This window comes from Lactuca sativa, chromosome 1, assembly GCF_002870075.4.
Source record: "Lactuca sativa cultivar Salinas chromosome 1, Lsat_Salinas_v11, whole genome shotgun sequence".
Lineage (NCBI taxonomy): Eukaryota > Viridiplantae > Streptophyta > Magnoliopsida > Asterales > Asteraceae > Lactuca > Lactuca sativa.
In genome coordinates this window covers 16,740,070-16,764,136 of record NC_056623.2, presented here as the reverse complement: position 1 = coordinate 16,764,136, position 24,067 = coordinate 16,740,070, and the positions used below count along the sequence as shown (strand labels likewise).

Below are 24,067 nucleotides of genomic sequence, written 5' to 3'. Positions count from 1 at the left end.
AAGTAATAGAAAGGGGGTTTCTACATATATTTTCTGAAAACAGGGGCTACTTGGCGAGTCCAGTGACCTACTCGACGAGTCCATCACTTAAAATCCCGTTTACGACAAGGCAAAGTAGAGAATCGTGAAACTTCTGACCAACTCGTCGAGTTTATGGCCTACTCGTCGAGTCCATTTGGAATCAACATTTTCTCAAAACATGAAAGTCGTCCGAAATTGTGTCTAGTTTTCATAACATTTTGAATCTCGTTATTCGGAGTTACGGTTCATGAGATATGGCCAAAAGACTGACGATGGGTCAAGCTGTCCAGCAACATCCTTCTTTCTTCAAAATCCAGTATCCAAGCCTCCAATCGCTAGTTCCACTTCCTTTTCCTTCCGAGCAAGTCATTGTTGCTGAAAAATGAAATTCTAAACTAATTAAGCACCTTTTGTTCATTAAATGAGACAAAAACAACATAAAATATTAAGATAATGCATGAATTTTATAACTAAATATGCTCATATCAAATTCCAAGAATCAAATATATTGATTGCATTTGAAATACCTTATGAATCAGAAGAGATGGAACTCAAGCCCTAAATTCCTGTAGAAAGAGAAGTCGTAAGCGTCAAACGCAGGCAGTCAGAAAGGAAGATGGACGGAGTTCAAGGAGAAACATATGAAAACTGTTGGCGGTGGGATTATACGATCGGGAAGTCGGATGTTGAAATTTAAAGGACGAAAGTAGTCAATTGGTACAAATTATTGTGGTTAAAATATACAATTGGTAAAATTTACTGTTAATAAGCAGGATGGGTTTTAATATATGTATATAATGTCAGGGGTCAAACCTTAGTCTTCATACAAATGCTAGGGGCCAAACCCTGGTATTTCACGCAAATGTCACAAAGACGACTAGCATCCTACATAATATAGTGAGAAAACTCACCTCACATCATAGTCAACAACTAAACAACTCACACAACCAATAAATGGGTACTACATGCCACCAACTGAATCACACAAGGTAAACTCTTAGTCTACCTTCTGAAACTAGCAATTTGATTAAAAGTCAAACTCGATCAAAAGTCAACAGTCGAAGTCAACATCAGTTGACCCCACATCGTGGTTATCCTTTGGTCAGATCGTGGGACCTCCTCGACAAAACAATCATGATTTCCAATTTCACCATGTCATGGCACCCAACTTGCCACGTCGTGGCAACATGCTGAAAACAACTTATTTGCTCAAGCTCTTAATCAGTTAAGTCACTAACCCATACTCTCCAGAAGGCTTCTAGGGACTCAAAGGGCTCATAAAAATTCAAAATTTAGGGACATGCATTCCCCATGCATGTCCTTCCCCAAACTAGGTCAAAAATATGAGAAAAAGAGACCTAAAGCTCATACATGCTTACCAAGACTATACCAAATCCTAGATCCAAAAGATATAATGAGCAAGGGACCAAGGTAAGCCATAAAGTTGCAAAATTTATCATTTTCATCCATCCACAAATCAAGTATGGACCAAAACATACCAAATAACCTATATATAACAAGAGGATATCACCAAGAAGGGAACTTGAGAACTCGCAAATGATCCAAAAGATGCACACAAGGGTAGAGATGGATTGCTTGTTGGATCTATGCACTAAACTTCTTTCTTCTTCCTTCAAGATTACTAAAACTTGCAAAATGAGCTATAAAAGCTTAAAAGAGGCTAAGGTTTGCTTAAAGGTGTATTTGAGAGGTGATGGAGAATGAGGGTGAAGGAAACCCTAGTTATCACTTCTTTTAAGTAGGCCTAAGCCTAAAAACTTAGGGTTTGGCTCAAATCCAGATACAATGTCGTGACAGCTATAGTGTCACGTCGTGACATCTTAAATGAGATAGGCATCTCATACGGATCATGCCACATCGTGGTGATACTTCCACCACGTCGTGGCCATCCATAAACTCATAATTTACTTTAAAATTCATACCTCAAAGGTTTGAATGTTATAGTAGTAGGCTAATTAGATTGGGCATGTTGAAATCAAGTCCACATAGGAATGGAAGGTGCAAGATGGTCCTGAGTAGTCAACTAAGGTTTCTAGCATTTGTTGTTGCTTTGGACTGTAGAAAATAGGTTGTTGATAAGACGATAGAAGTGGTTGATTTTGTTGTTGGGACTAGTCTGATGTTGTTGAAAAAAGGATGCATGCCAAGAGGAGACGACCTAAGATAATTCTATGTCCTAAGCTTGTTGTAGGGTGACAGTATGCGTAACCTAAGGCTACTAGTCGACAAAACTGTGATGTATGTGGGCGGTGGCGCATGGATTTTATTCGGCGGTTGTCAACGTCTGTTGCCATCACGAAATTTCTGACCACCACTCTGAGCTATTTAGTGTTTAAGACAAGCTAGAATCCTTATGTTGGGCTTTATTAACATGACCATAAAGTTGGAAACTTTATGGTTTGGAACACCTCTTTGGACCTAGATCTGAAATTTGGACGTTGGACTGAATGAAATAAGTCCTTAATCACGTTTGCATGGCCACCACATACGTTGGGCGTACCAAGGCTACACTAGGCGTAGGCGGTCAAGGGCATGTTTTTGGTCAATGCAGTGTACGCTCAGCGTACAACTGAGTACACCCCGAGTACTAAGCCTGTTGGGCTTTCGAGTTAGGTTTCAATGTTTGGGCCACCTTTTGGGCTTGGGTGTTTGGGCCCTTATTGGTCCATCTGTTTGTGAGTATTTTGGGCCAACTAAAGTGTTAAACCTAGGAGTCAGGCCCAAATAAGAGTTGGGCTCAATTTGGAAAACTGGGCCAATTATTGGTTTTGTGTGATTATTTTGTCGGGCCTTTTGGATCATGTTTTTCGGCCTGGGTCTTATCCTATCTAGGGAAAGGGTAACAGTGGCCATTTACCCTAAGTGTGGTTTGTTAGTCAAGGATTGTAATCCAATTATTAATTGGATGTTTATTTTGTTATATTAGTGCGGGGATTTTAGAGAGCTAGTAGTCGGAGACTTTCAATGTGATTCAGCCGTGTGAGGTGAGTTTTCCTTATTGTTGTTATGGGTCGAAGGCACCAATGCCGACCCTTGGATTGATATCCTGTTGTGCATGTTATGCTATAATGACCTGTTAGATAAGTATCATGGTAGATAGGATGATGCCATGCTTAGTGATTTGTAAGATACATTTATTCGTTTGTTAGTTGGTTAATAGTATGGTTATCTGTATTATGTGTACATGTTTGGTTGGTGGTTGAGGCTTCACTGCTTTGTACATAAGCCAACATGCAGGGGCATTCCAACCTGATGGTTGAGGGCCTAGGGTATTCCATCCCGAGGATGATTGGACCCATAGTATGTTGGCATTCCAACTTGATGGTTGAGGGGCCTGGGGTATTCCAACCCGATGGTTGATTGGACCCATAGTACGTTGGCATTCCGATCCGATGGTTGAGAGGCTTGGGGTATTCCAACCTGATGGTTGATTGGACCCATAGTATGCTGCTATTGTGTATGTGTTATTTGTTTTGTTGGTATTTGGGGAGAACTCACTAGGCTTTGGGCTTACAGTTTTGGATTATGTTTTAGGCACCTTAGATGATCATGGGAAGGCAAATGCTTGATCGTGCACCTCCTCATGTTGTGTTTGTGATTTTGGCAAAAACTATGATGTTTAAACTATTTTGAAAACTACAATGTAAACAATTATGATTTTTGGTTGGTTGAAAAAGTTTAAAATTTTATGAATTTTTACGAATGTTACAGCTGAGGTACGACAACTGGTGAGATACTTGTGACATCCGTTGTTCTTCACGTAGAAACATAAATTATGCCTCGAAAACTTGAGAAGAGAATTTATGTGATGAATCAGACTTACAATGTAGTCGAATTTGGGTGTTAACCTATTGATCATGTACGTCACAAGGTTCTTTTTAGGAATTATTGCATCAATATTGTCTAGGAGATCAACAATGGCTTCAATCTTGATACAATATATAGTAAGAGTGGAATATCTAATGGTGATGTTGTGCAACTCATTATTGAGTTGGATAGACTTCACATCTTTGCTATATCGAAAGAGTCTTTTGACGCTTGCCCATATCCGACGAACCATAGAGTTTTGCTTGAGAATCATCTGGACGAGGCCTTCAAAGATCGTACCATAGATCCAAAGCTTGACAATGGAACCCATCTTGCTCCATTCGGGCTCGGTTTTGTCGTCAATGGAGCCCTCGATGTGATCAATGAGTCCAAACCCGATGCATCGTGTCTCGAATAACTCTCGGCATGCATCGTAGTTTAGGTATTCGAGATCCAACTATAGATGAATGAATGCTTTTATGCTGTACAGTTTTTCAAGAGAGTAAGGCATATATGTATCTCTGGCCATTGAAGCGACAGAGGTTAAGAAGCAACGATGATCGGGAAAGGAAGAGGGTGAGGAATTGACGCCTTAAGCTAGGGTAATATTAGGTTTACTGTTATGAAGTAGGAAAATATATACACCAAATATAATGAGCTAACTATCAAGCTATACAAGATGGGTTATAAAGGCTTAAAAGTACAACATATTTATTTATCATAACAGTTTTCTTGTTTATTTTTTTTATTTAAAGTAAGATTTTCATTTTGATGTTTGTTTTAATTTTAAAGTTGTCATGTTAACAAAATGAAAACCCTTTATATTTAAAGTTTAAGGGGTTTGATTCTCACAAAATTATTATAGAATCTTTAGAATGAGATTGAAAAAAAAACCATCAATATGACATTTGATCTCCCTATATGAGAGGTTCAAAGTTTTAATATCAAGAGTTTCAATTAGGAGATTAAAAATGTATGTAATGTACTTCGATGTCTTAACATATCCTTCAAAAGAAAACATTTTCTCTTTATTATCACAAACTACATATTTGGTCCTTGTGGTTTGTAAAAAACTTTGGATAGGGTCCAAAAAGTTTCCGACTTGCATGGAACGTCCAAAATCGAATACTTTATGTGGTTTTAGTCCTAAAATTAAGAATTTTCTGTGTTTTTGGTCCTAGGGAAACTTGAAAGGACGATTTTACCCTTCTAATTTCCTTTTTGTATTTTTTGTATTTTTATTTTAATATTTTATCAATTAAAAATAGAAAAGAAAAGAATGGCCCACTTCTCTCTTTCTCTCTCTCTCTCTCTCTCTCTTTCTCTCTCTCTCTCTCTCTAATGACTAAGAAGACCACGACTCAGACTCTTCCTCTCCCTTCATATACTCCTCCCTAAACCCAATGACACCACCGTGATCCTCTAAACCCATGGTCATCGACACCATTGTCGGCCATCGCCGCAACCACATTTGGTTCGCAATTTGTCCCGATTAGCCCTCGAATGCCATAACTCCCCAGAATCGATTCAATCTATGATTGTGGGTTTTGGTGTTATTCCATTTTTTCGATTTGAATGTGGCGACGATTCTGAACCCAGATAAATCTATTCATCTCATGCTCAAATCGATTCAATCTATGAATGCATTATGGATAAACCATATTCTGAATTTTTTCATCTGATTAATCCAGATGGGTGTCTTGGTCAAGAAGAAGATAGGAGAGACATGGAAGCCTTATGCTTCAATTACAGGTTCAAGGTCCAACTGAACCTAGATGAATCGATTTGAATCGATTCAACATGGGTCTTGTAAATTAAAGGCTTGACTTCCATAGATATTGCAAATCTAGGGCTTGTAAAGTTAAGATTCAAACCTGCAAATTGATTGTAGAGTGTTTGTGCGTGTGTGCGTGTGTATCTATGGATATTGAAAATCTTGGTTTCTAACGAAGGACACACACATATAATTTTTTGTTCTGAATTTTTTCTTGAGTTGCAAGTTTTGTATGAGAGAGAGAAAGAGAGGGACAAAGAGAAAGTCAACTTAACTCTCTTCCAGAATTGGTATTCCACTAGCCCTCTTGGTGATTCCTTACAAAGGGTGTCGTATTGTTTTGAAATAAGGCTAAAATCAAGACTCAACCATCTTCACTGATAAGAATACTAGCATCAACAAAACTCATCTGGAGGAGATTCATGTCTGAACATCGGTGTGGATGAATGGAGGTTAGCAAGAAATTGACCAACACCGTTTTCGATACCCTAAATCAGAACCAATAGCATCACTGCTTCTTCTTGCTCCATTTAATCAATCTAAATTCTGTAAAATCTCGTATTCTCCAATAGACATACCTGCAGCCATGTTTGTTCTTGATTGTGCATAAAACCCCCAAATTAGATGTTGGAATTGCTAGGGTGGACGATGATAAGAAGGTAGTTGAACCTGTTCTACTTAGAGATGCATCTCTGATAAGGAGGTCATCGGATTTACAGATAGAGGAAGAAGAAGATGCATACAGAGGAAGAAGATGAACTGAGAGAGAGAGAGAGAGAGAGAGAGAGTTGGGGGGGAGTAGTTGATTATTTTTTCATAATTATTAAAGAGGGTGATAATTTATTTTTTTTATTTTTTATGATTATTTAAATACTAAAACAAATTATAAAAATGTAAAATAGAAATAATAAAGGCAAAATAGTCATTTTAATCTTTTTAGGACTAAAATCACAGAAATTTTTTGATTTTGAACCATCCATACAAATCGAAAAGATTTTGGACCTCATCCAAAGTATTTTACAAACCACAAGGACCAAATTTAGAATTTTATCAAATTAAAACTATTAGACTAAACCTTCCGTTGAACAATTCAATTGAGACCAAATTGATGATTAACTTTAATCCAATGTATTAAAACTTAAACACCTTGTTTGAATTTATGCTAACAAGGAGCACACTGCTAACTATCAAGTTGTATTATTTAATTGACATCTTATGTCATACCTTTCATCAGTTGCACCCTTATTATAAAACCTCACACTTAAGCTTATTAAATTTAAAAAATCGATATCTAACGTTATTATTAAATTGATATATAAATTCATTACTAAATCTACAATAAGTTTAATTGTCTAAGTTTTTTAGAAATTTATTTCGAAAAATCGGTTAACTGAAATTGGTATTTAAGCACCAATTCAATTATTTTATTAAACGACTGCAAATGAATAAAAAGTTGAATTTTAACTGATAATTATTATTTCTTAAGACATTGAAATATTCTTAATTATATAGTTTAAATCTTTTATAAAAAATATCAAATTTCATAAAAACCACCATAGTTTATTATTTATTTATTTATTTATTTATTTTTTTTAGATTTAATGATTGAAAGTTTTTTACTTTTAAATTCTGTAAATATGCCTCGGTAATAAATTACACAAAAATATAGCAAAAGACGGTTGAATCTATTTCTTTATTGGAGCTGATTTTTTTTTCTAAAATTTCAAACTATGATTAAATCATGAAAAAAAATATTTTCAGATGACTAAACTAAACAAAACCCATCTAATAATTTTTGTAATATTCAAAGTTTGGTGTATGTTTTTTTAAAAAAAAAATAAAATAAAATCCTAGTAGTTAAATAAAAAACTTTCTCGTTGATAGTTAAACGAAAAAAAAGGAAATCTACACTAAAATGATTTTTTTGGAATTTGGCGTTAATTAACTTTATGAATCATATTTTTTTAAGCATTTATAAATGATTCGAAAATAAAATAATTTTTCTTCACATATCTCATAGATTTGTAGCATACTTTACTCATACTCAGGGTTGTTTGGAATAACTTTTCAAACCAAAAACTCCTTTTTGAAAAAGAACTTTTTTATTCATATTTTTTTAAAATGTGTTTGTTTAAATTTTTAAAAAGGAAAATGGAAAAAATTGTAAAAGTTGCCAAAAATCACACATATATGAATCGAAAGCCTTCTTTTTCTTCTTCTCAAGAACCAAACAACTTTTTAAACTTCTTACTTTTTTAAAAAGCCCAAATTTTTTTTGAAAAGCCCAAAATTCTCAAAAATCATATTAAAAGAAAAGCTAAACACCCTCTCAATACTCAAAATTCATAAATATACAATCTTTAACCTAGCTGAAACCATTTTTGGAAACAAAGAACCTGGGTTTGAGTTGATGCCTTGATAAAGAAACCTCAAAAACCATTTGCGGAAACAAAGAACTTAAGTTGAACCTCAATCTACGTGACAATTTAAATCTCTGTTAAAACTATAAATTCTGCGTACAACAGACAGATACTGATCGAGTCAAATCATCGCAAGAACTATGTTTTTCTTTTATAATTTTCACCACTAATGAGATTCTTAAAATCTTCATCCCTAATCCATTTCCATAGAGTTTTTCCCAAATTTTCACTCACCAAACCTTCTCAAATCCATAGCCATGGCCAAACCAGGTCAAGACCCAATGAAGTGCTTAAAGAGTATCTAAAGGCCAACGCTACAACTAAAGCCATACGTTTCCTTCGTGATTTGATCAGAAAAAGCATTTCATCCATTGATAGCTACTCTCTATTGTACATCATCAAGGTCTGCACACGAAAGTCTTCACCATACGAAGCCCGACAATTCCATACCCTTGTCGTGAAACTCAGTTACAATTCCATCATCTTCGTACAGACATCACTGATCAATTACTATTCCGCAGTCGCTAATCTAGCGGATGCACGCCAGGTGTTCGACGAAATACCCACAAAGAATCTTGTTTGTTGGACAGCGTTGATTTCCGCCTATGTTGACAACCAAAAACCAAACACTGCTCTCAAACTGTTCAGGGAGATACAGATGAACAATTTTGAGCCTGATGAAGTCACCCTCGTGGTTGCTCTCTCTGCATGTGCTGATCTTGGTGCATTGGACATTGGTAAATGGATTCATAACTTCATCCGAAGAAGCAAAAATCTCAACAAAGACTTACCTTTATACAATGCTCTCTTGAACATGTACACGAAATGTGGAGACATCAAAAGTGCTAAGATGTTATTTAACACCATCAAAAACAAAAATGTCACAACCTGGACTTCCATGATTACAGGACACGCAATCCATGGTCAAGCCAAGGAAGCTCTTGCCCTTTTCACAGCCATGACAGATTCCAAAATCGTGCCTAATGATGTGACCTTCATTGGGGTTCTAATGGCATGTAGTCATGTAGCCATGGTGGATGAAGGAAAGCACTATTTCAAGATTATGAGTGAGGAATACGGATTAAAACCTAAAGTTTCGCATTTCGGTTGTATGATTGATCTTTTATGTAGAGCAGGATGCTTACAAGAAGCTAAAGATTTCATTTTGGAGATGCCTGAGAGAGTGAGACCGAATGCGGTGATGTGGCGGACTTTGCTTGGTGCATGTAGTGTTCATGGGGATGTTGATCTTGGTGAAGAGGTGAGGTGGCGATTGGGTGAGTTTGAGGAGAATTGGGGTGGTGATGATGTTTTAATGGGGAATATGTATGCTTCAAGAGGGATATGGGAGAAGAAGGAGATGAGTAGGAATTGTGTTGATAAGAGAATTCCAGGGTGTAGTTTGATTGAGGTGGGGAGTGAAATTTATGAGTTTGTGGCTGCAGATTCTGATCATCCATTTGGTTGCAAGATTTATGAGGTTATTCAGAGTTTGTTTGGGAATATGAGAGCTTCTTCTTATGGATGCACTTTTGATCTTTAAAGTGATACATGTAAAGATATAACAAATGTACTTTTTATTTCTTTGTTTATTATACTACTCTACTTTTCTTATTCCAATTTACTTTGAGAAATCAACCCAATAATATTGTATTATTCATTATATTTTAGGGCCCTATATTTTGTGCCATTTCGAAATGATAAATTTCCAACAATACTGTATTATTATTATTCATTACAATGAAACAAAACTTATTTACGCTTCTATATCAAGACAATGCTACAAAGGCACCTTCTGTGTGCTTATGGATGGGCCCTATTTGTACATCCTTCAGCAAATGATGAATGTTACAACACCAAGATCCAACACAATATTTGCCATGGAATTCCTCATCTCTGCAGATGCAAAGAGAATTCATTATTGAGACATATGTGTAAAATAGATACTTCTTCTTTCTGCATTAAGTCAAAAAAAAAAAAAAAATACTTATGTATAACTTATTCAATTAAATCATGTCCTAATTAAGTCTATTAAGTAAAGGAACTTCTTACAGAGATAACGAGTGCTGAAATCACATCTGAAGTTGACAAGTTTTTTATGCAGGAACTGCTACAGGTCTTGTGCTGGTTTTGATACCTTTGATTGCTGTTGTACAGATATCGGATCACATTAAGAAAAATGGTAAGATCTACAATTTTTGTTAAAAGACCAAAATACCCCTATAAGTTTCCAGTTACCTGCGGCGTAATCTTTAGCTCCAAAAACAGCAGAACCAGCAACCAAAGCATTGGCCCCAGCCTCAATAACCTGTAAGTACAAATAAAACATGTTATGTTCTATCATCATGTACAAACAATACATGGGCCTTAATGAAAGTGAAAGGGCAATGTGGTCATTAATGTGATATACCTTGTATGCATTGAGGGGAGTAACTCCACCATCTACTTCGATCCATGGGTTCACACCCTGTTAGGCAAAACAAACAATGGCATTGTTGTAATTATGTAACAAATAAAAGGTCTTTTAACATAATAACAAGAACTCCATACCTTCTCCACACACATTCTCCTCAGGTCTGAGATCTTCTTCACTTGGCTCTCAATGAAGCTTTGACCACCAAACCCAGGATTTACAGACATGATCAAAACCAAATCCACCACTGTTGAATCACAACATTCCAACACATGAAAATTGCAATGTTTGACTATTAACCAAATGTCTAAAATACCCTTCACAAGAGAAACGAACAACTTACCATCAAGAACATATTCTATGGTGGATAATGGTGTCCCGGGGTTCAGAACGACTCCAGCTTTGGCTCCTAGACTCTTGATCTGAATGAAAAAGAATATTTATAAATAAATAAAAAAGTAATCAGTTCACAAGAAAAAAACTTGTTAAATATTGCACATGGGAAATCTTACTTGATTAACTGTTCGGTGTAAATGGATAGTAGAAGATTGCTCGCAATGGACACTGACAATATCTGCTCCAGCTTTTATAAAATCGGGCACTCGTTGCTCAGGTTCAACAATCATCTGCCATACTTCAATTTCTCATTATCATAAAATCCCATCTAACATAAGTTACTAAAACTAAAAAATTTCTGCAAAAAAGTTATTCTTCCACCAACCTTTGAGTTGGCCCACACTACCTAGGAACATGATCTTAGATGTAAATTAGGTACAAATAACATATTGGCCTAAAACCCTAAAAGAAACCCTAAACTTTTCTTTCTATTCACCATTTCTGTAAATATACGAGGCTAGAAATAAAAGGTTCGAGAATATAGATGAGAAATACCAGATGAACGTCCAATGGGAGATCTGTTACTGGCCTTAATGCGTCCACAACAAGAGGTCCAATTGTTATATTAGGAACAAATCGGCCATCCATTACATCAACATGAATCCAATCACAACCTGCCGCATCTATGGCTTTCACCTATACACACAAAGACACCATAAATAATCGTTTATATTTAGGTCTGAAATAGATGCATGAACTTATGTGGGGCTAACAAGATCGATACAGGAAGAGTAATACCTGTTCTCCCAACTTGGCGAAGTTTGCAGAGAGAATCGATGGAGAAACAATGATATCGCTCTTTGAAAATTTATCAACTCGAGAAGCCTTCACAACAGTTCTAATCGCTCTCCTAGATTCACAAATTTGGAAATTCAGCACACTATTTTGTTGCACATAGTCATAACAAGATGGAAAAAGGGCTATCTAAGTAAACCCAAGAGCCTTCTTCGAAATCCAAGAAAAATACATGGTCAACTCTTGATAATTCGGTGAGAAAGTCCCAAAAAGTCCATCAAAATTCAAAATCAAGAAAAGGGGTTTTTACCTTGTGTAAGTGGGTTGAAAGACGGAGGGTTTTAGAAGCTTGCCAAACCCATTAATCTGTGATTGAACCAGGGTTGTGGAACTCAAGGAAGCAGTTGTCATTCTTTTTAAAATTTGGCGGCTTGAGTGGATCTTTTGATCAAACAGTTGGTGGGTTTGATTTAAAAGGTACGATCTCTATAGAATCGGCACCAATTCTTCGATTCTCAAAATCACAAAACTTGCTATAGGAATGCTACCATGGGATGAAATGATATTGAAATAGTATCTGATTGACAAGTGTCGGATAGGAAGGTGATTGCTTATCTGCAATGGTTGGCCTTGGGCTGCGGGTATACCGAAAATGAGTTGTGAGCGTGGGACCAACACGCCAACTCGCGCCTCTTCGGTGCGGACCTCTTTAAATGATCTGCAACCAGAATTTAAATTGAAGCCACGGACAAAATATCCCCCAAAGAATCAAACCTCGAAAAAATCGAACATTCGGAAATGGTAACGAATCAAATTTCATTTTATTTAAATTTCGTTGACTCAATTTCACGATTTCATGTATAAAACACTGCCATATTGACCCTACTGACCATAAAAAAACCGAAAAAGAATTTAAGATGATAACAAATTTTATTTTATTATGAAAAGAATGTCATTAAATTTAATTTTTTGTACGTATTACATATAAACAATACTTTATTTTATTTTATATAAAAAATATTCAACTAGATTGTTAATTAGAAAATGCTTCATGTATTTTTAGATTGTAGGCAACGTGGCTGAGTAAGGAAAAATCCAAAGTCTTCAATTGAAGAACATAATTTACTAGAACCTTCAATTTTGGGACAGTTGTCGCATATTCATGAATAAAAACAATTTATTAGTGATACTAATTGTGAGACCTGTATATTATACGGGTTATATAAAACAAAAATTTAGATATGGAGGTTTAAACAAAATTTATTTAAATTTAAATTTTAAAATTTTAAATTTAAATTTAAAAGGAAACATAATAAATACTATATGAGTAGTAATATTGTAATTTATTAGTAATTTTCAATTAAGACAATTATTAATTGAATTGTAAATATAATGTGTTAATTAAAAAAAAGAAAAAAAAATGACAAATAAAAAAATATTTATTCAAAAATATCAAAAAATGACATATGTCCAAGTTAATGAGAAAGTCACATGTGACAAAATTATTTGTATTTATTAGGGATGAGGATGAGGATTAATTTATTAGTGACATTTTGAAAACCACAAAAAATATGAGTTATAGAAAAATATAATCTAAAGCTGCAAAGAAGTTCATCATTAATTGGATTGAAAGTTAAGTTGAGTTATTGGTATAAATGTTTTTTTTGGAAGGACGTTTGTAGATATGAACTTCTAAGGAAGGGACTCTAACACAACCAAGTGTACCCTCTTGCTTGGGATATAGTAGCAGTTGAAAATAAGCAAACTTCGAAGCGGATTTTAGACCTCTTACTTGAATACATTTAGATGGGTGATAGTCCCATTTTATTTACTTATTTTTATAGTTTATTTTAGCACATTTTATTTGCATTTTAGTTAATTTTCATGCATATTTTCCTTTTTGTTATTTTGTGACCATTTCAGGTACTTTCTAGTTTCCTGAGCATAATTGTAGATTTTTTGGAGACTAGCGGAGCGGAATCTACGGGAGGCGATTGGACTTGGAGGATAACGCGGACTTTGGGCTTGATGGCTATAGAGGTGATTCATGGAGTGGGTTTGTCAATTGCTTGAAGGCTTGGAAGAATTAAACTTTAAATTTGCAAGGTGCGGGAGAATTTTCGAGTGTGCGGAGATCGATGATCGGGCGTTTGCGGAAGCTATGAGTGATTTGGGGAAGGCAAATTGAGCTCAAATTGAAGAAATCTTGAAGAAAGATGGGCTAAGAACTGATCGGGCTCAAACTGGGCAAATAGGCTAAGCTGTGAAGTCCCAAGACTTGAAGAATGCCAAAACCCCGTCATCCTCACGCAACCCGCGTGGATTCCTGCAAGGGCATTTTCAGGATTTTGTTTGGAGATCTATATTGGGAAGGTTGGTGTGCCTCTTTAGCCTTATCTTGAACATCCGATTTTGACACATTCTCTCTGGAGTTTTGGAGCACTTTGAAGGCCAAGAACCCTCAAGAACTTCATCATTTCACCTCTTGATTCTTGTTAAATGTTGGGTACAACTTTACTAACTTTGTTTTCTTAGGTTTATCCATGCTTGGCTAGATAAATTGTGGTTGACTTTGGTGAAATCCTTTGACTAATTGTTGAATGTTGAAGACTCCATGAACTTGTGTTTGAATCTTTATGAAACTGTTTTGTGTTTTAACATCTTATCATTACTTATATGTTTTTATTCATGAGTTTAAATGTGTTTGTGGTGATTAGTTGGCTAATTTCTTGATTAAGTAAAGGATTTTCAAATTAGCAAGCAACAAGTGATTTTTGTGTTAGTTTTACTTCACACAATCATAAAAACATTTTCTCCAAAATGGTAGTGGAAGCGATCGACTCCTCTTGGAATTAATGACTTTTTAATTCTTAATGCTAGTTGACTTTCACTAGTTACATGCTTAATGGAATTGGTGACTTTGCCTAAGGAAATTGTTATGAGCTTCTCTAACCATTTCAACAACTAAGAAAAGTCTAGGTAATCTCAAGCTTCTTGGATTACTATAGCCAAATTAAGCATTTAAAACATGTATTGCACCATTGGATTCTAATGATAAGTTCATCAAAAAGTCAAAGTGAGGAAACCTAAAGTCAACCATCTTTCTCTTATTGATTTTACATCAAACTCTTGTTTTTTTTTTTTTTTTGAAATTATCTATTTAAATCCTAGTTTATTTCAAGTATTTCAAAACACCAAACCCCCCATTTTTAATTCATTGTCATTTTACAATTATTTTTACAATGAGATTTTTCATAGAGTTATAAATTGAACCATTCCCTGTGGATTCGATCCCTTTACCATTATACACTATTTTAATGTGTAAGATTTAAGGTTATTAATTTTGTTGGCCTCGACAACCACCAATGGGAAATGGAAAGGAGCTAACCCTAACTTCATACCAACATAAAGTGTGTTCTAACCCAAATCTACTAACTGCTATTTGTTACAATATACTAACTTTTTTTAATCTACTAATTGTGTGAATGGTCTAGTTAAGGCAATTACAGAAAGAGAATCGGGATGTGAGCATATACATTGTGATATGCATATCTATGCCAATTTCAAGAAAAGGTTTCCAAATGCTTAATATAGGAAGTTTTTAGGACAACTACACAAGGATTTGAAGCTACAATGAAGCAAATTAGGTTGATAGAGGCAACTGCTTATGATCATTTGTCAAAAAATAGCCAAAAACATGGTGTAAGGCTTATTTTGAAGAGGATAAGTGTTGTGATGCCCATTTTAACAATGTTGGAAGAAATAAGGATGTTTGTGATGATTATGATGTATTGTCAAAAGAAGAAGAGAAACAATTGACACTTGACCATATGTCCTTCAGTTGGAAGGAAGAATAACAAAATTAAAGCATCCATGAATATATGGCATTGCACTTATTGTCTTTATAATTCACTTCATATGCAATTCTTATAGCATTTCACTTACTTTTCTTTATAACTTTTTAAAAATAAATTCTTGAAAATCTTAGTGAGTTCGAAATTTCGAAAACAAATGCTAAAGTCACGATAAAGCTATTTTTTGAGTTGTTTCGCGCTAGAAATCAATCATTTTTTGAAAAAAAAAACTTATTTTCAAACCTTGTTCACCCAAATAAGACTATGATGCATGATGTATATATGTTAGTGCACGGCATGATGATGTCATCATATATGCCAAAATGATGTGTTAGTCTTGAAATTGGATGAAATTCATTTTATGTGAAAGGGGAAATGATATTTGTAGCCTTATAATGTTTCCAAAATTGGTTTAATCATTTCTTAATTTTATTTATGGCTTTATGAGGGAATAAAGTGGATGTTCACATGCTTTTTTTGGTCACTACTATCTAATATAATATAACATGTTTCATAAGCCACATAACCATTTAAAAATGATGTGGCTTCCTTCATATCCTTCACCTTCTTCCATGACATAATACTCCCCATGAAAGTATAGAATTATTTTTTTCACACTGAAATCGATAGCCGCTCTTGATCATCAATCTTAACGTACCGGGTCACCCTTCGTTTTCTTCAAGAACATGTTCATGGAGTCTGTGAATCTTTCATTCGATCCAGTCTCTTTCGTTTAAATTCACCACTTCACCAACCTTGGTTAACCCCGTCACTAATATTTCTACTTCCTTCGAAAGCAAGTTGGAATCCATGGATGCAACATTCTGAACACTCGAAAGCTCACCACCTAGGCTTGAAACAACTTCAAAACCACATTTCCTAAACTCGACCTCATAACTAAGCTTAGATTTTTTATTAATTCCTCCACCAGAAAGGCGTTTTGTGATTATTAGGGTTTTATCGTTCTTTTCATTTTCCATATACCACTCAAATCGTTATCTTTTCATCCCCGGATAAACATTATTTGTTCATCTTACCAAATCCCATGAATTGTGGGTTTTCTAGACGACACCATCTCTTTAAGTAGAAATCAATATGAATTCAACAATCAAAAACTCCGATTTAACAAATAATCATTAAAGAGAGAGAAATCTGTGGAATCAGATCAAGAGTACAACATTTTTTGCTCAAATTACAACTTCTACTACTCGTCATCATCAAGTCTTACATGAAGCTCATATGCTCCGCTTGTGAATAACATAGACTTTCTTCTTGTCGGTTTTCTCACTCCATACTTCTTTGATTTGAGAAAACAAAATTTATGTTGGATTCAAAATTGTATCACTTGTGCTCCAATCAGTTTCACCAAATCTAACTCTAATTTTATTTCGATCCAATAACAATCAATTTGTTTGATTTGGAGTTTTTTCACAATTAAATCTTGTTGATATTTTTTTTATATGTGATCGAGAATAATTGTTCATTAGTTTGTTTGTTAATTAGACCTAATTCCAAAATTATCATATATCTTGTTGATATGTTTTTTTTATATGTGATCGAGATTAATGATGAGATTTATTGGTTACAAAAATCATATTTTGCCGGAAAAACTTAAACCCTAAGTTCACATACAACATAAAGGATCTATGTTTTCACTATTGAATGCAATAACCAATTGAACATCAAGAACCCTACAAGAACCTTAGCATTTTTGAAAATAACAAAAGGGTTTAGAAAAACATACCTCTTGATTATACTAGTAGATAATCAAAACACAATCCTTCTTGTAGTCGCTTGAAAGCTAGCACCAGAAATCTCGTGCATCTTGTGCCTCTGATGGTTCACATCCAACCCTAACAACAAGGAGACTTAAAGAGAAATGATATGGGAGATGGAAATTTCGACTATGCCTTGGAAAGGAGGAGTCGCCGAAAATTGGATCGAAGAGGGTCCTTTTATAGTTGAATTAGGAAACCCTAGATAATCCTAACTTGAATATTATATTAATATCTCAAATTTGGTAATTATCTATTTCCAATTTTTTATAAGGGATATTCTAGAAACCCTAGAATTATCCTCCCAGAACCGTCCACCTCTTATGGAGGAAGGTTTTGGAACCTCTTGTTCAATTATTGAACAATTAGAATAAGATCCATGCACTTTTAATTAATCCTATTAATCACAAAATTAATTCTAATTAATTATTAGTTAAATAACACTATTTCTAATTAATATATTATTTTTATAACATATTAATAAATTTATTTATTGCTATTTATTAATCATATAATAAATCAATAAATTAGTCTCTCTTTAAAATCACCTTATTCAATTACTAGGTTTGAAGGCAACCCAAAAAGACTTTGCTAATAATTTAAGTATATATTAATTCGGTTGTTGACTTAAACACCTAATCCAACAATTAAAACAACAAAAAAATGTTTAAGGGGCTATTTAGACCAAATATATTGATAGAAAGATATGAAGGAAGCCACATAAACTCAAAGTGCTTATGTGGCTTATGAAACTTGTTATATTAGGTAGCAGTGATCAAAAAAGTAGGCTGACATCCACTTTATGCCCCCATAAAACCATAAAAAAAAGTTTAAGGACCAATTAGACCAATTCCGAAAACAACGTAGGCTATATTGTCATTTCCCCTATGCCATAAAAAAAAGTTTAGGGCCTGAGTAGGCCAATTCCATTCACAAATCACACAGCTTTGCCATGTTGCATGGCGTTTTTCGGTTGTTCGAGACTATCTAGGGGTAACGACCGTTTCTATTTTTTTAATTGTCAGAAACTTTATTTTTTAGCTTTAATTTAGATAATTAATTATGAATCTTATCCTAATCAATTAAGATCTCATAGGATTAAAGATAAAAGCTTATTTTCTGCAGTAGAAAAACATATTTTTTTTCCACATACAAGTACCTTTAATAAAGTATAAGTAATTGGCCTTAATCTTTACTCGATTAAAGTTGAAGTTGATTATATATTTACAACCACGTTCCGTTTTTGTTTCAATCATCCAACTAAACAGAACCTAAACAAAAATATGCAACCGTGTAAACATGATTTTGTCTAAAAAACACTTTGCTGCCTACATTAGAAAAAAAATCACTTTTATGAGAACATACACCAAATAAAGACACGTTCTTGCAGAAAAATTGCAAATCTCAAAAGTGTTTCATATGTTTAAGAGAGAATACATTAAAGTTCATACACCATTTCAGCTTTATTTGATTTATAATGGAACTGCTTATGATCTCCTAATTCTTTCGCCCTTCAGCCAAGATAATGTGATACCCATGTCTGCATTGTCAAGAAGCAAATCAAGTTGATTATATTCAAAATAACGACCAAATGAAAAAAAAAAAAGTAATGTACTTTTATTTATTTGTTATTTATACCATCCTACTTTCATTTCCTCCTCTTACAACATTCTACATTAAAAAATCTAAAAAGCAAATTTCACTACTATACTTGGGTAGATTTTTCAAAGTATAATGTCTTATTAATAAGGAAATATATAAGAATGCTCACGTTGACTTAAAGGGTGGACTAGTAGCCCCAACAACAGTGTTAAAAGCAACCTCTTGAAATGGTCCAGCCATCTTCCCACGTGGAAACCATCCAAGGTCTCCACCTTTCTTCCCTGATGGGCATTCTGAATATTCAGCTGCTATCTGCAAAAACATAATTACACAAAGACTTCTTTTCTACTTAATCAACTTAATGGATAAACACACATAAAAGGAATGACACTGATCGAGTGAACAACTTACCTTTGCAAACTCAGCTGGAGGAACCTTATCTCCATTGCTAAGCCATCCATCTTGCAGCTTTTTGTATGCTTCGTTGATTTTACCTTGCTTTTCACACAAAATGTGCCTTGCTGAATCATATTCAGAACCAAATTAAGCACTTTATATGTTACATATATCTGAAACAATAAGAGACATATGGTTTCAAAAGAAGATTAGATGAAGAAGAAAACCTTTTACATATGTGCAGGTTCCAAGGCCATCACTAGCCTTTCCACCTTTTGCTTTGCCTTTTGCACCACCATCCTCACTGCCACCCGCCTGTTTTGCTTTTCCCTTTCCACCTCCCTTTGCATCCTTTCCCATTATGTTTCAAGCCTGTGACATAAAATTGATAAAAACATAAAGATTAAAGATGCATGTAAACATGTAATAACATGTTCAATATTGATAGAAAGTGAGAATTGTGAGACATTTATAATTTCTTCAGTAGTTAGCTACCAATAACTTCTACCATGGTTTTAAGTTAGCTAGTGTATAACTTTGGGTTATCGATTTCCAATAAAGGAAAGCTATAGAGAATGGTGCATAGCATTGCACTCCAAGAAGCTAAAAACCAGTTTGAATTGCAAAACACTAATAAAGAACATAACAATTAGCAATAAAAAGGAAGATCATATCATATTATCATATAACAGACAAAAAGACTCAAACTTTAGAGTTCGAAAATTATTATGTGTGGATTTCAAAGATCAAATTTAGGGTTCTTGTCTGGAAACATCCACAAGAGTGCTTGTATATGAGTAAATAGATAAAATAGATAATATCTTATCCATTACAGATTTACAGTGAACACCGTATAAGAGTAACTGATAGTTCAGCAGTTTTAACTCCAGAAACAACATATTGTTTATTGATCCAAACACAAAAATCAAATCCATCAGCATATTCATAGAGAAAGTAAAACCTTTCTTTACGGGTGGTTCAAAGAGATATTGTTTAATTCTCAGAGATATCCATATCCACATATAATCAAGGACTTCACAATAAGATAAATCGAAATACGAAAACTTTAAATAATCGAATAAATTAGACAAATTCCAAGAAAGCGAAACCCAACAATAAGATTGATGAACCATGTAACAGAAAGATCAAAATGAACTTTATGCAATTATACTTCAATTTGATTTTAGGAATTTCACCTTCGAGTTCGATCAAAGGGGTTTTGAGTAATATATCTACCGCAGCCGCCGATTACCCCCTCAGCACTCTGTTGCGTCCTCGTTCGCCCAAAGCTGATATTTTAAGCTAAGTGGTGAAAATACAAAACCAAACGTTTCTAATGAAAATTAAGAATGAAAGAGATTGTTGAACATCAAGCTTTCATAGCTCAGTTGGTTAGAGCACCCGTTTAGTAAGCGGGAGGTCTTGAGTTCGACTCTCAATGAAAGCATTTTGCAGTTTTTTATTTGTGCCAAAAATGTTTTTGGTTTCAACTTGGTTTCGGTATAAAAAACCACGGACTATAATCACTATATAATACCTTTTCTATCATCTCTCTCTAAACTAAAAAAACACATAAATACACTCTCTGGAAAACTAAACACACACACACAAATGGAAACACATACATACACCTTGGTGACCATATACAAAAAATTTGTATAAAAGATAAAGGATTATTCATCAAGTCACAAACGAAAGAGATAAATTTATATAATTATTATATTTATAAATTGTCATATTTTATAGCTAATGCCTAATAGCTATGCTAAACATGTAGAGTCAGTAGAGACTATTAAAGCTTTCATTAGTCCACACGGAAGACGACTCAATACATCAACTATTAGTTTTGTGTTGACGATGAGCACGTGAAAGTTACAATAAGGATCTTATTATACTTTTTACATATTCTCATCGATGGTCAATAAGAATGTGACTCTTGCAATCAAATATCATAAGATTATAGATTTATAGTAATGATGTGTTAGTTACACTAATCAAAACATGCCCTTCATCGAGTACAATATTAGTATTAGGATTAGGATCAGATATATTTGTTTATAAAAATACGATACGATATATTTAGTTCATCTATATGCTTAAAGCCTTAAACCCTAAGGAACTATAGCATTAAAAAAATGTTGAAAATAGATCACTACATTCCATAGATGAGTTAAGCCACCAACTCAATCTCTAGTTGTCATCACATTTGAAGAATTTCATATACTATAATTAAAACCCCATTAATTAATTATGATGATACCAAAATATTTTTTTTAAAAAAAAATCTTTAATATTCATATCTCAAACATCAGACTATTCTTTCCACAATTAATCTATTTCAGAAAGATCAACAGTTTCTGTCATCATCTTCATAAACAGCTTCTTCATGGTGATTCTTGCAAGTGTTTCTCATCCAAATTTTAGTAATTCCAGAAGCAATCCATATCAATTGCTGCAATTGAAGTTGATGGGGTTTCTTGATCTTCAAATCTCCTCTTACCCATTTCAAGATTAGACATATGGGACGAGATTTCGGTGTTCATCTCAGTGCTCAGCCCCGTGTCTTGTGAACCAGTAATTATATCTCTTTCCAGTTTCATGTTTTGACCATACTTCTCGATTAAACCCCTCAGCATTGCTTGATCGTTGACTGCAAATGCAGAATTCTGTGGGTATTGAATTTGATGAACAGATTGACCGATGGAAATGGCGTTTCCAATCCTCTGGTGATCAAAATTTGAAGAGAGATTGAAATCAGGATTGTTTAGAAAACCGTTGAACATGTCTTTCTGTTGGATGTTGATCGGACTGGAGAAGCAGGGCACATGGAGTGGCTGGGATATGATTTGTTTAGGTATCTTGTCACCACACGTCGCCACGGGAGAATCCATCAATGGAGGCAGAGAAGATGGAAGCCGTTCGTTACCACCAGAATTCATCTTCGTCAGCCCTGTATCTTGGACTTTATTTCCGCCGGAAGTCTTATGAAACACACGACAAATCACCCACTCATTCTGTTAATCAAGTGACAATGAATCAGTACCATGATTATTCAAAAAAGTTTTTTTTTTAGCAAAAACAGGGGATTAATGAAGAACAGATAGATTACCTTGGCCGATTTGCGTAGTTTTTGGCAGGATTTGCCTTCTAATCTATATTCGTGAATAACCCAGTTCGTTTTTTCACCTTTTGGAGCTCTCCCTTTGTAGAACACCAAGGTTTTTTTCATTCCGACGAGCACTTTTCGCCGGAAAATCTCCTTATCTTTTCCGGTAGCTTTCCAGTACCCACCTGCAGTTGCTCTGTTAGTCCTCATTCCGGTGGGATACTTCTTATCTCTCACACAGAAAAAATACCATTCTTTTTCCCCCATTTTCGCCAACCCTTCAACGTCACAAAAAATCCAAAACAGATTAGAGGAATTCATCAAACAAAACATCATAAAAACAAAAAGTTGATTTTGGGGAAGAAAAAGAACTCACTTGGCAACTCCCATGGTTCAATTCTGTTCATATCAACCTCTCCGATTGCTTTAGCACAGAAATTGGCGTCAACCACTTTGATCGACAAATAATGAGTGATTAATTCTTCATCAGTCGGATGAAATCGAAACCCAGGAGGCAAATCCATCTGATCATCCTCCTTAACAAGCCCAAACAGATTGTTGTCCTCCATCATGTGAAACCTTTCCTTTTAAACTAAAAAAAGCTTACAACTTTTGAGCAAAAACCTGCAACTTTCCAACTTTTGAACAAAAACCTGCAACTTTAATCGGTAAACACCTGAAAATAGCAAAAGGGTTCTTTAATTAAGGCTTTGAGAGAGAGAAAGGGAGCTAAATCCGGTAAAGTTTTAAATGAAAGAGAGTATATATATAGGAGTAGATTGGTGTTGAAAATAGTAATGAAAGTTATGGTAGTGTAAGCTGAAAGACTGGGAGGTTTTAAGAAAAAGAAGAAAATGGCGGAATCCAAGCCCATAAATACTGGTCCATCTTTCTCTCTCTGTGTATGTGTATATATATGTGTGTGTGTGAGAGAGACGTGGTTCCTAAGAAAGCTTAAAGGGGGAGGTTGTTTATTTGTCCATAACTTGTAACTTTATTGCAATAAATCTCCTGAGACGAATGTATATATGTATATTTTGACTAAATACAACCAATCTTATAAATACATAGAACGATTTTGATTTAATCTCTTATAAATTAGTTATTTGTAAGATACACGCACATTATGCACGCCTAAATAAATTCGAGATAAGAAAAATTGCATGTATTTGTGGTTTTCGTTAGGACAAAGGGTTTTTGTTGGTAAAATAACAATATTGTCAATCGGTGTTGCGGTTCTAAAGCTTCCGTAGGAGGTCCTTAACTCCTTAACATCCAACAACATTGTCAAAGTGTTCACGTCGCATGACCGGACAACCCCTATTTGAGAATATGTCAAGTTAGAATGAAGAATGATAGCAGAACGTCCTAATGCGAACAATGCGGTGCTCTACTTAAGATTGAAATAAATTTGACCTTGAAACATCACACACGAAAAATCATGTACCATATTACTCCACGAGAAGAGATGTTGGGTATTTGATAAAGATTTGGACTACAAATAAAATGACATTATTTAGTTTCATAGAATAAATGTTTAAAACCCAAGAAAGTGTCACTAATGCCCTTTGGTAATTAGCGACACAAAAATGTCACTAAAAGCGTTGTCAGTAAAAGTATTTAGTGATATTTTTGGTTATACAGCTTCAACATTATGGTTTTTAGTGACATTCTTTTATATAATAATTGAGGTTTTGTGTCACTTTTTATGTCACTATATACTTACTAATATTAAAATTATTTACCT

General features: G+C 34.4%; 4 protein-coding genes and 1 non-coding gene across 6 annotated transcripts; 2 read left to right on the top strand and 3 right to left on the bottom strand.

The window, feature by feature from the left end:
- The first annotated feature begins 7,986 nt into the window (after positions 1–7,986).
- Positions 7,987–9,873, top strand: LOC111916738 (putative pentatricopeptide repeat-containing protein At1g74400). The gene has a single exon (XM_023912396.3). The coding sequence runs from the start codon at positions 8,213–8,215 to the stop codon at positions 9,584–9,586; it is 1,374 nt and encodes a 457-aa protein (XP_023768164.1). The 5' UTR covers positions 7,987–8,212; the 3' UTR covers positions 9,587–9,873.
- On the bottom strand, positions 9,742–12,283 carry LOC111916739 (ribulose-phosphate 3-epimerase, chloroplastic). 2 transcript variants are annotated; one of them, XM_023912398.1, is made up of 10 exons: positions 11,898–12,283; positions 11,591–11,702; positions 11,348–11,488; positions 10,969–11,082; positions 10,800–10,878; positions 10,594–10,703; positions 10,454–10,510; positions 10,282–10,351; positions 10,096–10,189; positions 9,742–9,999 (listed from the first exon to the last, which is right to left on the bottom strand). In XM_023912398.1, exons 1-9 carry the CDS (start codon positions 11,996–11,998, stop codon positions 10,140–10,142), a joined length of 834 nt encoding a protein of 277 aa, XP_023768166.1. In that variant the 5' UTR covers positions 11,999–12,283; the 3' UTR covers positions 9,742–9,999; positions 10,096–10,139. The 2 variants fall into 2 exon arrangements, with proteins under 2 accessions (XP_023768166.1, XP_023768165.1); XM_023912397.2 differs by having other exon boundaries at positions 9,742–9,939.
- A 6,295-nt stretch (positions 12,284–18,578) lies between these two features.
- Positions 18,579–20,567, bottom strand: LOC111916740 (uncharacterized). The gene is made up of 5 exons (XM_023912399.3): positions 20,411–20,567; positions 19,442–19,586; positions 19,230–19,339; positions 18,988–19,130; positions 18,579–18,756 (listed from the first exon to the last, which is right to left on the bottom strand). Exons 2-5 carry the CDS (start codon positions 19,572–19,574, stop codon positions 18,714–18,716), a joined length of 429 nt encoding a protein of 142 aa, XP_023768167.1. The 5' UTR covers positions 19,575–19,586; positions 20,411–20,567; the 3' UTR covers positions 18,579–18,713.
- A 20-nt stretch (positions 20,568–20,587) lies between these two features.
- TRNAT-AGU (transfer RNA threonine (anticodon AGU)) lies at positions 20,588–20,661 on the top strand. The gene has a single exon. It is a non-coding gene; the product is annotated as a tRNA-Thr (tRNA).
- Positions 20,662–21,350: 689 nt separating this feature from the next.
- On the bottom strand, positions 21,351–23,207 carry LOC111916741 (NAC domain-containing protein 100). The gene is made up of 3 exons (XM_023912400.3): positions 22,697–23,207; positions 22,324–22,598; positions 21,351–22,228 (listed from the first exon to the last, which is right to left on the bottom strand). Exons 1-3 carry the CDS (start codon positions 22,890–22,892, stop codon positions 21,635–21,637), a joined length of 1,065 nt encoding a protein of 354 aa, XP_023768168.1. The 5' UTR covers positions 22,893–23,207; the 3' UTR covers positions 21,351–21,634.
- Between the last annotated feature and the right edge of the window lie 860 nt (positions 23,208–24,067).

Coding starts and splice junctions, on each gene's coding strand:
- LOC111916741 (XM_023912400.3), bottom strand. CDS start 22,892: ATGATGGAGGACAACAATCTGTTTGGGCTTGTTAAGGAGGATGATCAG. Junction 22,599..22,696: donor TGAACCATGGGAGTTGCCAA/GTGAGTTCTTTT, acceptor GTGACGTTGAAG/GGTTGGCGAAAATGGGGGAA. Junction 22,229..22,323: donor AACTACGCAAATCGGCCAAG/GTAATCTATCTG, acceptor CTTGATTAACAG/AATGAGTGGGTGATTTGTCG.
- LOC111916739 (XM_023912398.1), bottom strand. CDS start 11,998: ATGACAACTGCTTCCTTGAGTTCCACAACCCTGGTTCAATCACAGATT. Junction 11,489..11,590: donor TCGCCAAGTTGGGAGAACAG/GTATTACTCTTC, acceptor TTGTGTGTATAG/GTGAAAGCCATAGATGCGGC. Junction 10,352..10,453: donor CTCCCCTCAATGCATACAAG/GTATATCACATT, acceptor TTGTACTTACAG/GTTATTGAGGCTGGGGCCAA.
- LOC111916738 (XM_023912396.3), top strand. CDS start 8,213: ATGAGATTCTTAAAATCTTCATCCCTAATCCATTTCCATAGAGTTTTT.
- LOC111916740 (XM_023912399.3), bottom strand. CDS start 19,574: ATGGGAAAGGATGCAAAGGGAGGTGGAAAGGGAAAAGCAAAACAGGCG. Junction 19,340..19,441: donor AACCTGCACATATGTAAAAG/GTTTTCTTCTTC, acceptor AATATGATTCAG/CAAGGCACATTTTGTGTGAA. Junction 19,131..19,229: donor CTCCAGCTGAGTTTGCAAAG/GTAAGTTGTTCA, acceptor ATGTTTTTGCAG/ATAGCAGCTGAATATTCAGA.